We start from the raw sequence: 14675 nt of genomic DNA on the forward strand, positions 1-14675 counted from the left end.
AATCAGTCACTCTGAGTTTTTCATGCAGGCTGAACATGAAAATAGTCTCCTACACCTGTCTCCTGCATTAGCTTCTGATGGAAAACAGACGGTGAAACTCCAGGATTAGGGAATTCTGACAGATCTACGTCACACTATCACTAACATTCATGGACCCACCCCCGTCTTGACTCACAACGGGGACGGCTGTCGTTGGTTTAGCGTCCAGGAAACAGCAGAGAACGTCTAGTAGAAGCTAACTATTAGCATTAGCAAATCCACCACATGGCAGCACTCCTCCAGGCTTGTGTTGTTTGTGGAGTTAAAACATCGAAGAACAGAGTCAGTGGTAGAGTTCTGTTGCACCACTGCAGATGTGTTGATTTAACCTGTTTAACCCAAACGCCCCCAGTGTGTGTGTGTGTGTGTGGGGGGGGCTCTACAGTTTCACATCCCAAACATCTACAGCTGTCCACGTTCTCCAAACACAACTAAAACCACAACCACAGAGCCCAGACGGGAAACAAGGGCATTTTAAAGTGTAATAAGTTAAGATACAATGATGCTTGAACTTTATTTTAGAAGAGCATCTGATCTTCTCTGGTGTCTGCTGGGAAAAAATAAATAAACCTTGAACAGATTTTGTTGAGGACCCCTGGAATAAATATAACAATGGAGTAAATTTCCTAAATGGAATTTGAACTCACAACCTCCATCCTGTCAGCACCTTCACACAGGGCAGCTCTTCTAAAATAAAGTTCAAGTATTATTTTATCTTAATGTGTCAAAAACCAAAAATGGTTTGTTTCCCATCTAAACTGGTTTGACTGGAGCTGTAGCCGTGCTCGGGGAACGCAAACAATCACTGACACGTGGGACATGAAACTCCAAAGGCCCCCAACTGGGAGGCGCCAGGGCCCAAAGGGTTATCACGTGCTCCACACCCTTAATCTTGATGAAAATATGAGTGAAGATATGAGAGAACATTGACCATTTTCCTGCCAAATAGTGAGCCAAATCTGTTCCATCAAGACTTGTTAGATTAAACATCTCAGACTAAGTCCTCTTAGAGTTTTACATTTACCTTTTATTTTTAACGTTTACTCAGAAAGTTGTTCCAGGAATACTCAAATATCCATTAGTGTTTCAGGACTCTTAGAAAAAGTAAATCTTAGGTTTGAGTTCACTGACTCGGTCAGTGACTCGGTGCAATCAGCTGTTTCCTTAGGTAGAAAACACGGTGCACATGTCGGTTCAGCCGGCGTGTTCACTTTCTACAGTGCCTTAAGACGACCCTCGTTGTGAATTGGCGCCATATAAAATAACTAAACGTAACATGTTTTAAATGTTTACCGTCTCCATCCACTTCCGTAGGACTACGTTTATTATTCCCCTCATTCTGGCATCATGTGACGCTTTGACTGGTTTTCTGATCACGGTACCATCATGTTTGACGTTTAGTCGTGCTCACCTGATAGCCCTAACCCCCCAGAAGCAAACCAAGATGCACCACGTAGGCTGATTTCTTCTCCAGTTTTAAGTCGAGCAGTCCCAAACGCTGCTCAGAACGATCCAACACTAAACACAAAACGTCTTAAGAGTTCATTTCAAACATGTTCCACAGAGACGATTGTTGATCATGGTTGTTCCTGCAGCAGATCCTAAAGCCATCTCTGGATGTTTTTTTCTTCCTTTTATTGTTGTTCTGCAGCTTTTTTGGGCACTTCAGTCACCGCTCTGAGTGGCAGCTCATCAAGATAGACTACAAGTCCATCTTCAGCAGGAAGTGCACGGAGGAGGACTACCAAACATGGCACTTGCACAACCAGGTGAGCCTGACGCTCCATGGAAGAGGCGCCGCCGCCGTGTGATGAAACGCTGTCCGCTAACAGCCGTGTGGTTTCTGGGCCGACAGGGCGAGCCGTGTGTGATGGGTCAAAAGCAGATTTTCATGAAACGCAGGCCAGGAAACTACTGCATGCTGGGAAAGGACTACTCCAGAATCCTCTCAGCTGAGTCCTGCATTTGCCGAGCTCATGACTTTGAGTGGTAAGACGAAGCCGTTGTTCTTCAAAACGGTCCAGGAGGGTTATGGTCCTCTCCACCGCGGCTAAAGCAGAGCCTCATTAACAGAAACACAAACACACGAAGGACACCCTTTATTAGTCCTGACAGAAAGGATCTCAGGTGTACAGACATTAGAGTAAAACAGCAGCTGCCAGGTATGATTGAGGCTCTGCGGGTCGTTTAATGCACGCTACGTCCAATAGAACTAACCTGACCCAATAAAATCAGCTTGATTTGGTACCAATTTGTTCATTTCAGTGCATCCATCCATCCATCCCCCATTAAAGCCCACTCAGACGGGCTCTTTAGGCTGATCCCGTCTGTCGGAGGCCCAGATAACTAGCTGGGTTCGCAGCAAACAGACAAATAAATTGCTCAGATTGGAGAACATGGTTGAGTTGACCTGCAGTCACATTCTCAGTTTCTGTCTGAATGATTTTCTAACGACCTCGTTTATGAGAAACCCGCTCAGTAGATCCGGGTTTCCTTCTTCCAGAACTCCACCTCAACCTAACGATGCTCACAGTCATTATAAAAGGAGAGTAAATGAAGCATGTTGTTGGTTTTTTCATTGGTGAACAAACGAAGACCCGCCCACACAGAAGGAGGGCTCCACTCCGACTGGGTTTTGAAACCAGTTTGGATCTATCCAGGTGAAACCAGTTGCACCTGCTCTCCTTTTATTCTTCTAATCATCTGATCGACTCCATGAACTTTTACAAGGTTTGCTTGTGAATCCCGCCTCTGTAACATCTGTTAGCATCTTTACTGTGGTTGTGATGTCGCTCTGATCATGCGGGAGTGTAAATAGTTCCAATTTATATGCAAATTCTGAGTGGTTGTAGTCTTTTTTATCTTGTAATGACAGAACTGGAAGAAAACATAAATGTCCAACAAGGAGCTGCTCTGTGGACGGCACTCGTAGCAGGGCGGCGTTGATTCTAGTCTCCTGTAGCTCTGAGATGGTTTCTTTCTCCTCCATCATGTTTGGTTTCTCTCTGCAGATTGACTGCAAGTGTAAAACTCTAAAAGAATGCCCGAAAAAGCACGAGACAACAAAAGAACTGGTGTGGAGGTCTGAAGCCAGCTTCTCACGGGGCTCGCGTGACTGGAGACAAAATTTAATGAAAAAAAAACGAATTTTTGTTTTGAATCTGGTCAGGTCATGATGTATTTGTACTTTATTTCAGTTGCAGGCGAGTTAGTAACCCTAACCCTAACTCTCCATTTGTTCATATTTTTATATAATTTCATTCCTAATCTGGTCTCCAACTCCACTCAAAGCTTCTCTGTCATTCGTTGCACTTTCTGACTGATCTGGGACGGGCTCCTGGCACCCACAACGATTCAGAATCCAGATTAAACTTCAGCCCTCAACAACATTTCCAGATGTTCTGGAAAGACCTTCACAAATGTCATTTTTTCAGCTCGTCACCTACATGTGTAGCCCAGCGACAAACCGGGCTAAAGCGCCTCCATTAGACCCGGGCAGTGCGACACCTGCAGTGGACAGCAAGGGTCCCGTTTGGGGATCAAGCAGGGGGGGGGGGGGGTGCCATGGGGTTCCGACTTCTTTCAGAGAGAAACGGTGATGTCAAACTCTTAAAACAACTACATTTGGATTTTTGCTTTGCTTTTGTAAGCTAGCAGAGACAAAAAAGAGACCCAAAGATGTCTGCTGCTACTGGTTAGCCCACCTCGAGGGATGCTAGTTGGCACCTTGTAGCATCGGTGTCGCTACAGCACTATTGATTTGATGCAGTTTTCTCTGCAAACTCTTCCAGTCAAGATGGAGCGCTAGCATTCTCCCAAGAAGGGGCGGAGCAATGCACTGAGGTCAGGTACCAGGATGTGCTGCACCACTTTGTTCAGACTTCATCACAAAGAAAACCATTGCTTGAATGCAGCGGCCTTGACAGCTTTTTAATGACTAATTCACGGAGTCGGACCGACGAGTCAGCTGCTGGCTTGTTAGTTTGGTTTATTTTCTTGTGGCTCAGTAATTACCTGATAAATCAACGTCACGACCGTTATGAGACGGGACGCTCGCCTGCCTTGCTTGGCTGCATATGAATCATGTGCTGATTGGAAAACGCTGGCAGCCGTCTGACACACACATTCTTATTTACACCAGCAGACCTTTGCCCTCAGGTTGTGTGTCCGGCTTCACACACGTGTGTGTGTGTGTGTGTGTGTGTGTGTGTGTGTGTGTGTGTGTGTGTGTGTGTGTGTGTGTGTGTGTGTGTGTGTGTGTGTGTGTGTGTGTGTGTGTGTGTGCAGAAGCCTTAATCGATATGTAATAATGATGCATCTCTGTGGCAGACTGGCCTCCGGTCACCTGACTCAAAGAGGAGATAAGATGTTCGCTGTGGGTCCCTTTAGCCATGCTGATATTGATCAGGTGCCGTGTGGACGCTTTTTGTTGTTCGACAGCGATTACGGCTACGAGAGGCGCAGCGATGGAAACTGCCGAGCGTCCTTCTGGTTCAACCCCTCCACCGTGTCCAGAAGCTGCAGCCAGGGTCAGAACTACTTCAACAGCACAGGGTAAGCATCCATGTTCAGATCTCGCTGCATCCTTGCCTCTTTCTTTTATTTATGGTTTTTATGTGGAACAAGTGGAGAATTTCAGAGCAGATTCTGCTGGATTAGCCTTCAATTAGTTAGTTTGCTTCTATTTACTTAGAATAAACATCACATGTTACGGTTTGGTTTAAATGAAGATGGACTCTCCATCCTTGCGGCTCAGCTCTGTCTGTGGACGACAGCTACGTACTCGCTACTGTAGATGAAACCCCAACCTGTTGGCTCATCTCTTACGCCGTCCTGCCATCATAAAAAAAACGGCATTGTTCACGAGGCGAAGACTCACTCCCAGCCCAGAGGGGACAATCCACCTTTGTCTGGTCCAGCAACGTCTCATTCCACGCTGATGCTCGAGGCCTGAAGATGCCAAGTAGAACCACATCAGTAGCAAAACCCAACTCTCCAGACACCTTCAGGTGTCTCCACACCTAATTGTTAGTCACCATTATTAGTCCTGTCTTCTGCACCCTCCACCCTCACAGCAGCTGACTTCATGGCTTCTTCCACCACATCCATAAATGTCCTTGTTGGTCTTCCTGAGCCTCTGGCTTGGGGCTCAACCTCATTATCCTTGATCTTGTAAAGTAAATGTTTTAAAAAAGACACGTTTTGGTTTTGGCTGCTTTCATTTGCTTTCTACGAGAACCCGTTTGCTTCGGTTCCGTGAGAAGTGAGTCCTGTGTGAACGTTTTGGAGACGCCCCGGGGGACGGACACCTTGCAAAGCTTAATCACAGCAATAGCGTTTTATTCACTGCAGCTCTGATTAAACTTCCTGGGGTGTCGCAGCCTCTGACACAGCTTGTCTTGTCAGTTGTCATCTTCTCCCAGAGGCTGTTAACACGCTGCAGCTTCACTCTGCTGAAGTCAACTCTTACTGTAAACCAGCGGCTCCGCAGCATCAAGAGGATTGGTTTACCACCCTTCGCACAACTGCTTCCATCTGATTAAAAACAGATTATTTTCTCTATACTTGTGTCTGTGTCGTCACAAAGGTACCGTAAAGTGGTGTTGAACAACTGCACTAAAGGAGTTAAAGACATGTACAGCGCCAGAAAGCAGCAGTGTCCCAACAGACCTCCGAAAGGACTCGTGCTGACTAGCAAAGACGGGAAGCTCACCGCCAGCATGGGCAGTAACGTCACCTTCCTCGTGCGTCTGGATGAGGTGAGAACTCAAAAACACAAACTCAGGAATGTGTTAACTACTGCAGAAGGAAACATGTCGGATAAGAAACTTTTTTCTAACTCTTGATGAAAAACGAAGAAAATCTCTAGCCTAGAAGTCCAGACAGAGTGTAGCAGACACAAGATGATTTTGCTCTGCTCGGCGGTCTAGCACGCTCCACTGGAGCCTCAGCAGACCCTAACAGCCTTGTGGCTTTCCAATCACAGCGCTTTATCATTTTGGTCGGCAGGATGTCCCTGTGACTGACCAAAATAACAAAGATGGCGTCAGCTTGTTTGAAATGGCTTGGCATCGACTTTGGACCTGACTTTTGGTTGCGTCTAGAGCAGATAGAGATTATGTCTTTTATTTAGAAATAATATGTATTTGTGTCTTCTTCAGCAGCGCATGGCAGACCACCCAGTTCACTGACATCCGCAGAGTTGAGTATGTCACATTGTCCGTTGTACAGTAGCATGCAGAGGCAGTTTGAATGACAACGCCATGACTGAACTCTGTCTATGTGTCATGGCCTTCCTGTATATTCACATGTGTGAGATGGCTCGCCAGAATAGGAATTTTACTTAGATGAGCTGAAAAACATTTTAGGATCTGATGGACTCCTACGATCTGGTTAATAGTGAACCCATGGTTGTTTTAAAGTCCAAGGCAAGGATGGAAGGCAGGGCAGCTGTATTTTTCGTACTCAGAAGCAATTCAATGTGCTTTCCAGGAGCAGTAACAGTTAGAACATAAAACGTTAGAATCAATGTGACAACACAAAACAGCAGATTTAGAAACCAAATGTGAAATACACAAATTAGAAGTAAGAATAAGATAAAAAGAGAAAGTCAAAGGCCGAGCAGTTACAGCGCAGAAAGTGCAGCATCATATTCAATGGCTGATGAATACATGAAAAATACCAATTCTGATGTTGAAGTTACTGGAGTTGGAGCACATTTGAGGTCATAAGGAAGCTGATTCCATCTGTGTGCAGCAAAGTAGCTAAAAACAGCTTCACCCTGTTTGGTTCTGGCCCGAGGTTCTACCAGCTGACTGCTTCCGGACCTCGGAGCCCTGCTGGGTGTTTATGCAGGAAGGAGATCCAACATGTTTATTGGCCCCATGCCATTGAGTGATTTATAAACTAGTAGAAACACTGAAATTGATGTTGTAGTTTACTGGAAACCAGTGTAGAGGTTTAGGAACAGGAGTGATGTGCTCGGTTTTCCTGGTTCTTGTTAAAACTCCAGCAGGGACATTCTGAATAAGCTGCAGTTTTGGGAGAAGACAGCTCAAAGATCAATGCAATAGTCCAGCCTGCTGGAGATGAACACATGAATGAGTTTATCTAGGCCTTGTCTGGACATGAGACCTCTGAGTCGCGCCATTTGATGAAGAGGACTAACTTTGATTTAGTTACAGCCTTAATGGGACCAGTGAACCTCGGGTCTGAATCAACTGTGACACCAAGATTTCTAACCCGGGTCTTTGCCGTCAAGTTGAGCAATAAACTCAATCCTGTCGTCACTCCCAAAGACAATAACTTCAGTCGTCTTTGCTTAACTGGAGGACATTTGACTGCATCCAGTCATTGACTTGCTCATCATTCACACTGACAGGTGGGCCTAGGGGACCACCGTCACTAGGTGATAGACCTGGGTAGATCTAGGTGTCATCTGCATAGTCAAGTTAAAGTTAAAGTCTCACTAGTTGTCACACACTGGTGTGTGTGTGTGAAATTTGTTCTCAGCATTTGACCCATCCCCTGGGGGAGCGGTGAGCTGCAGACACAGCCGTGCTCGGGGACCCCGCATGTCATGTTCATCAGCTTGGATTTATGAGCCTCAATATAAACAACATAACTCGGATCGGAACCAACCATGGACGGTGCCTGAAAATCCCATTCATGTGGATCAAACATCAAACATTTCTATTTCAGCATGACACAACACCCTCTAGTGTCCACACCATCTTTTCTCGGCTACCTACTTCATAAGGTCTGAGGCTGCAGACGAGAGAAACTGCAAACTTTTAGGTCCCTTCGAGGTGCAACCAGATGATGCAAGGCTGGTTGTACTGCACTGGGAAGGTGCCAACAGCGTTCATGGTTCACGGACAAAGTGAGGCGACTGTATGAGGTGTGAAACACACCAGACCAGCCTAAGATCCACAAGGAGGTTTAACAATGGATTCATGTTAAAAAGAGATGCTTTGGCTGGAAAATAATATTCACATTTAAAAGAGAAGACAAGCTAGTGTTGGAGTTCAGCAAGCTCCAACATGGAAGTATAAAAATACACGGAAACACGTAAAATTACATTTCTAGGCTAAATTACTTCTGAGAGTTCTGGTGAATCAGCTTGGCTCTCAGCGTCGAGTTGCTGCTCCTGCAGCTGAGATGGGCGTTAGGGGGCAAACCCATGGCTGACCCCCATACTTAGGATGGGGACCAGGGCGATGGCCCCAACCATTCATTTTCAGACCTCATTCTGCTCATTCCTTGGGAACCATTGGACTAAAAGATTCAGTTTGTCAAAACAAAAATAATTCGTAGACTTACAGACAAAAAGGTGGAGGTAGACCCTGTGACCGTAATGTGAGCCAAACTCAAAGGAAGGCTGATGGATAATAGCAAAAGATGTGAGATAATAGCAAAAGATGCCATCATCAATCATGTTGGAAGGAAGGTTACACTGAAACAGATTTTATTCTCAGCCGGCTGGGGGATTGTGAGGTTATCTTCTGTCTAAAAAACAAAACAAAAGTGGGACGTAGTTAGTGTGAGTTTGTGAAGTTGCCAAATCTGCAGCGAGCTAACACAGCAGTGCAGGTATCTGGAATTGAACACCAGCAGTTAAAACAGCTTCAAAGTTGTTTAACACTGGAACTCCAGTAACCGCCAGTTTGACGACGGCTGTCATTTTGGCCCTTAAACGCCGTTGTGGAGCAAAGCAGGTCAAGTGTGGTATTGATTAACTCTTTATGGATGTGGGAACCTAATATTATGGTAAGAAAATATAATTTAAATCCAAACCTTGAAAAGAAGTCTCTCTATTGTTCGCTGGGTGACCGACACGACTCTTTTCCATGGGTGGGGGCGAGGGGTCGTTTTCCGAGTTGCTGTCAGAGTCTCTGCCGCTTCCTACCGACCAGCTTCCATCAGCTTGTCTCTCTCCGCCTGAAGCAGCTTCACTTCTCATGCTAGTTTTGCTGAAAATGTTCTTCTAAAAGCAGCTATTTCACATGGAGTTTGAACTGAGAGTGAGCGCGCAATCTGGAGAGTTGGTTGCTTAGCAACGGTGACTTTGTCCATCCTCCGCAGTAAAACTTTACCATGGAAACAATAGAGCCGTGAGAGTGACGGCTTGGGGAGACAAAGACAAAAACATCTGTATGTATTTTTGATACATTATATTATGGAAATTATAACACAAAAATAGAAGAAGCCAGAACAACATAACTAACATTATTACAAATTAAAATATGAAAATGGTCAAAATTACTGTATTGGAAGTTCTAGTGTCAAAGAACTGAAGTCAGTAAACAGGAGCAACCTAGAAGCTATTTTTAGTACCCCTAAAGCCGCGCGAATTTAGTTTGCATCTAAACGATTAAGTTGCTATTATCAGAACCACATGCAGACGCTATCTTGTTGTGTCTACCTCACCCATTTGGAGACCCTGATTGGATCTGAGATGTCCAGGAGCCGACGACCCCACTGCACCTGGTTTGTAGAGAAACCTCGATGTGACCAAATCAGTCCTCAGATGCCTGCGGGTCACAAGGATAGATGAATGGAACCAAGCATCTTAAACTCAACTCTGAAGGAGTTTGAGTCAGCTTTGTTCTGCAGGAAAACGATCTTGTTGTTCAGCTTCGCAGGTGCAAAAGATTTAAGGTTTGGACAGCGTGTCAAAAACTTTCTGAGCTAGAGATCTGCTAAGAGATGGCCAGTCTCCAGCTTTCTCTCTCGACTGACGAGAAAGCAGAGCGGCTGGTTTATATACCCGCTGTTATCTAAGACCAAACTTACCAAGAATCTCAGAAACACGCTCAGAGTCTCTGGGTCTAGGGACAAGGTTAGTTATGTGTCATGCGTTCTTATCTTAGCCTTACTTCTTCTGTAATGATGACCTCATCCTGTAAACATTACTAAACCATCATTCAGTACAGATTCCTGAACATTTCATTGCTTAATCATACATGGCAATATGTAATGGTTTTTAATCATAAAATCTTCTTTCTTCAATGATTATTTTCAATTATAAAATGATTACTTTAACTATGAAATCTTCTTTTCTTTTGGAGAATAAAAAGTGTATCTGAAGAGTTCTCTTGTGAGGAACCTTGGGGAAAGGAATGCTACTGTTCATCTTTATTATCTGATGAAGCTGCGCTCAGCTGATGAAGTCATCTGATTAAAATGCTGAGTTCTTCAGACTCACAGACCCCTGACAAGGGAAGACACAGCAGAACATGTAACAGCCAGGGTTATTTGCTCTGGCTGCATACGACCTGTGGGATCTTTAAACTCCGTCCATTTCGTGACGCTACACGATGTATTTATGACCTTACTGTGCATGACTCGTCTTTGCTTGTCATCTAGAATCTTCTGGTTCTGATCCGTAACTGGTGACAGGCATGAAACTCACAGAAGGGCTTCAAAATGGACTGCCGTACCCACATTTGATTACAGAATTTCATTCTTACAAAATGCTCATTTAAAGGTGAAATCAAATAAAGACATGTTATTTATTAAATCCACATTCAGACAAACCAGAAAACAGGTTCTAGTTTCTGCTGTCTTATAGAAAAGCTTCTTTTTTCTGCCTCTGGAGTTGGTTTAAGTCGATTTTATTTCTCCTTGGCAGACAGAGACCGAAGGTTCTGCGTGGACTCACAGCGCACATCACCCTGTTTGTCAAACTTTATAAAACATTCTTCCCCGAAGCACAAACGGAGTTTCAGAAGCGTCTGGTATTTTCTTGGAAAGTCGCTGCACTCCAAAGCTCTCTAAAGTCAAACACAGTCAGCTCCCTCCAAATCGCCCACACCGAGAAATGTTCTGAGCCAGAAGCAGAAATAAAAGGCCTCACCAGAGACCCAGTTAGCGGCTGAGAGGTGCTGCGTTCAGAACCGGGCCTGCTAGGCCACCAGGAAGCCGCCGCATGTTTCTCTCTGATTGCCCTCTGCTGACATTTGCTGCAGGATTCAGGAGTTTGCTGCAAAAAGTGTTTTCCTGCCACTGCAACCCCCCCCCCCCCCCCCCCCCCCCCCCACACACACACACACACACCCCCCTCACAGCAGAATGTCAAGGTCCAGTTGGATTGCACTTTTGTTTTTTTATTTAATACCAAGTTTCTCTGATGGGGAGAGAGGGAGACAGAAGCAGGAGGGGCACCGGGATGCTGGTGGCATCAACATATTCGAGAAGAATCTCATGATGAATTCTAACTTTAATTTATATTCATGAACTCTGCGATGGCCGTATTTCTTGGGGAGTGCAAATGGCTCTAAATATTTAACGAGTCAGCGGCTCCACGTTTTAAATAGCATTAAAAAGAGCAAAAGTGAAACGTATTAGAGGGATGAAACCGGATCTGCATCACTCCTCTTCTTGAATCGTTCACAAACCTTTTTGTGTGAAACATAATATTTACGGACTCAGATGGGTCCAGGTCTCAGGAAGCAGCTGGCGGAGGCGAGACGCCTCAGATCTGAATCCCCATCAGCCCAACCTCAAACATGCGTCAAAGACAGGAGGATGCAGAGTCGGGGCTCTCTGTCGCGTTTCAGTTCTCTGGTCATCGTTAGGGTTAGGGTTAGGGTAACCCGGCTCTCAGCTAGCCAGGGAACACATTAGCATTTCCCTGGAGGAGCTGACGCGAGTGGCTGGGGAGAGGAAAGTCTGGGCCTCCCTGCTTTGGCTGCTGCCCCCGCAACCCAACCCCGGATAAGCAGCCGAAAATGGATGGATGGATGGATGGATGGATGGATGGATGGATGGATGGATGTTTTAATAACGAATGTTAGACTGATGACATAATGAAACTATTAAAGCATCTCATGAAGCTCTGAGGGGCCTTTTCCCTGAAGAGAGGGATCATTTTCAGTCTCTTTTACTGTGAAAACATTAAAAATGTCACCAGTATGTAATAATAAGAGTCATTTTAATTTCTTAACAGTAAATATAAATACATAAATATAATTTTTAATCCGGTTGAACATTTTGCAGAACACAGTGAGACATTAACCTGCTCTGCAGAAATACCTGATATCGTGTCAGCTTTCTGCTCCTTCTCTGTTCTTTTGTGGTCGGATGCCACGCTGGAGCGGTGTTCAGGTGCGACAGACAGCTTAACAAACGTTGCCTCGTGTTTCCAAAGTCCCATCAGTCAGTAACTCAGCCCTGTCACTGGAAACCATCCGCCTCCAGGCTCCGGACCACCAGGTGTTTGGATCTGCTGAGCCCCCGGAGACACAGACACAAAAAGTGACATTTCCGACAGAGACGGGTCAGCATCCGACTCATGTAGATGAGCCAATCCCAGAGAGACTTTTGGGAACAGGAACAGAAAATCCAGCGCAGACCCTGAGAGGTGCTGAGTGACACACCTGTTTGTGTGCCAGCTCATTACAGACCTGAACAATACCCAGGATGTCAAACCCTGGCCTTAGCCACCTCCAATTCTTCCCATGCACCTATTAAAAGGATCATCTTCCAGTCAGAAAAGTCGGAGCATCCCAGAAGCCTCCTGCATTTCCAAACCGCGATGCACACAAACAAGAGACAGGAGTACAGGAGGCAAACACAAACAGAGCAAAGAAGGAGAACAATGGGTTTATTTTTTGGTTTATTTATTGTCTTTGTTGGCAGAGCTGCCATGCGACTGCAGCGCTTCAAATAAACATCCCAGCCGTTTCGGGCCAACGGGAGTCTGAGAGTTGGACTTCACAGCGCCGGTCGCCGTGGCAGCTGGAGTCTCTGACATCAGATTGCACCAGATGTGATTCCCAAAGGAAAGCAGAAATCCAGAGGAGGATAACATGCATCTGGAATTCTGTTTTCCTTCTTCACACAAAACCAGACTGGCTACAACAGGTGTGCTCTGTGGAACTCAGACTGTCACTTATTTAAACTTATGAATACAAAACATCTTTAAAATAAAGGCTTGTTTGGAATCTGGTGTCAGAAAAAAGTTCCAGTCGAGACATCGGCTCATTTTCCCGACGTGGGGCATCTTAGGTTACTTTAAAGGTGTGGTTCACTCAATTAATCATTACTGGGGCTGCAGCTATCGAATATTTTTGTAATCGAGTACTCTTATCAAATCTTGTATTGATTAATCAAGTACTCTAGTAAATGACCCTTTTGCGTTTGTAAACCATTATATCAAATAGCATGTTATAACATATGAAAGACCTCTTAACCCTTTAAGACCTGCCATAGAACAAGTTCGCCAGAACTTATACTTACATTTTCACGTGATGTGGTGCCATTTTTTGGAGTATTTCAACTTTCTATGCATCAACACAACCCTTACATTCTTAATTTTAATTATATAAATGTAAAATGTTCATAGCAACAAAATAGTTTACTAAAAAATGCAATTATCTATACAGAAATTGAAAATCGTTTTTTATTTTTACACATATTTTATATTATACAGAAATGCCACAGCTTTATCCCTCAAAATTGTCAATGGAAAAAAGTTCCCACAATCCTTTCAAGCAACCACAAATTTATTTAAAGTGCTTCCATAAAGCGGTTTCTGAGATACACTCATTTATATAAACTGTAACAAAAACGAAAATATAAATAATAATAACCTGCAGGAGTCTAATGTAATAATGTTGAATATCTGTAGCTAATTTTTCCAGTAGTTTATAATGTTCCTTTTCCCTCACTAATTATAATAACAATAATAAAGAATATTGCATGAATACATTCTTGAAGAATCTGAAAGTGAAACCTAAACATAACCCGGCGCTGTAACCCCAAAATTCCACTAGCTCCGCTCCGCTCCGGCATGAACTCCGCAGCAAAATCGGTCCCGTTGTAGTCAATCAGAGCTGTTCCGCTACTGGATCTAACTTCCGCATTTATTGCTCGGACTGTATCGCAAGATCTCGAAAATCCCGCGCATGCCTGTTTGTGCACCTCAGGTCTCCACACCGAAGCGGAGCCGTTGTAGAGCGGGTAGCAGTAAAAATTGAGTTCGGAAGCGAGCGGCTGCGGAAGGCGGGGGCAGAGCGGAGCGGAGGTAGTGGAATTTGGGGTCAGGGTGTCAACTGCTTCTAGGAGGGACGATGTACCGTTTGGCGGGTCCGTGATTCATCAACACGTTCGTAGTGGTGTGTGAGTGTGTCGGAGTTATTTGCGCATTTTGGTTGTTTTTTGCAAACTCATTAGCGGAAACACGCAGCGCTCTAGGACATGTTCAGTGTGTGAGATTTAAGTGTAACTCCTCCGGTTCAATATGCAAAAATACATTTTGTTCTATCTTGTATTGTTTCAGTTTTACAAGCATTTGAACACAGACATGCAAATGGGGCCGGTCTTAAAGGGCTAAAATGAGCAAGCAATTGCCGGTTATTCTTCAAGTTTTATTCAAAATTTGTCTTCAAAACTTCAGCACTTCATCTTTACTTCACAGTAAACAAATCCGAGCGTCTGCGGCCTAAACAGCACCAGAAACGCTCGAGGCGCATGCGCAAACATGGCTCGCCAGCTGTTTCCCTATTAACACATGTCCGTTTAAATTTCTACACTTTTTTGTCTCACACTAAAAAGGATTGTTGAGAAGGCATGTTTGCCGTGGTTATGTCCAATTATACTGATCACAAAGCATTTATTTACTTGCTTTCGTT

General features: G+C 44.6%; 1 protein-coding gene across 2 annotated transcripts in view; it reads left to right on the forward strand.

The window, feature by feature from the left end:
- sorcs3a (sortilin related VPS10 domain containing receptor 3a) overlaps positions 1–14675 on the forward strand; it is a 314356-nt gene that overhangs the window by 255584 nt on the left and 44097 nt on the right. For both annotated transcript variants that reach the window (XM_070552119.1, XM_070552120.1), the window contains exons 15-18: positions 1691–1808; positions 1895–2028; positions 4480–4593; positions 5627–5798. In XM_070552119.1, coding sequence (XP_070408220.1) covers positions 1691–1808; positions 1895–2028; positions 4480–4593; positions 5627–5798 — 538 coding nt within the window. The remainder of the gene's footprint in view (positions 1–1690; positions 1809–1894; positions 2029–4479; positions 4594–5626; positions 5799–14675) is intronic.

The sequence above is a fragment of the Nothobranchius furzeri genome, chromosome 6 (assembly GCF_043380555.1).
Source record: "Nothobranchius furzeri strain GRZ-AD chromosome 6, NfurGRZ-RIMD1, whole genome shotgun sequence".
Lineage (NCBI taxonomy): Eukaryota > Metazoa > Chordata > Actinopteri > Cyprinodontiformes > Nothobranchiidae > Nothobranchius > Nothobranchius furzeri.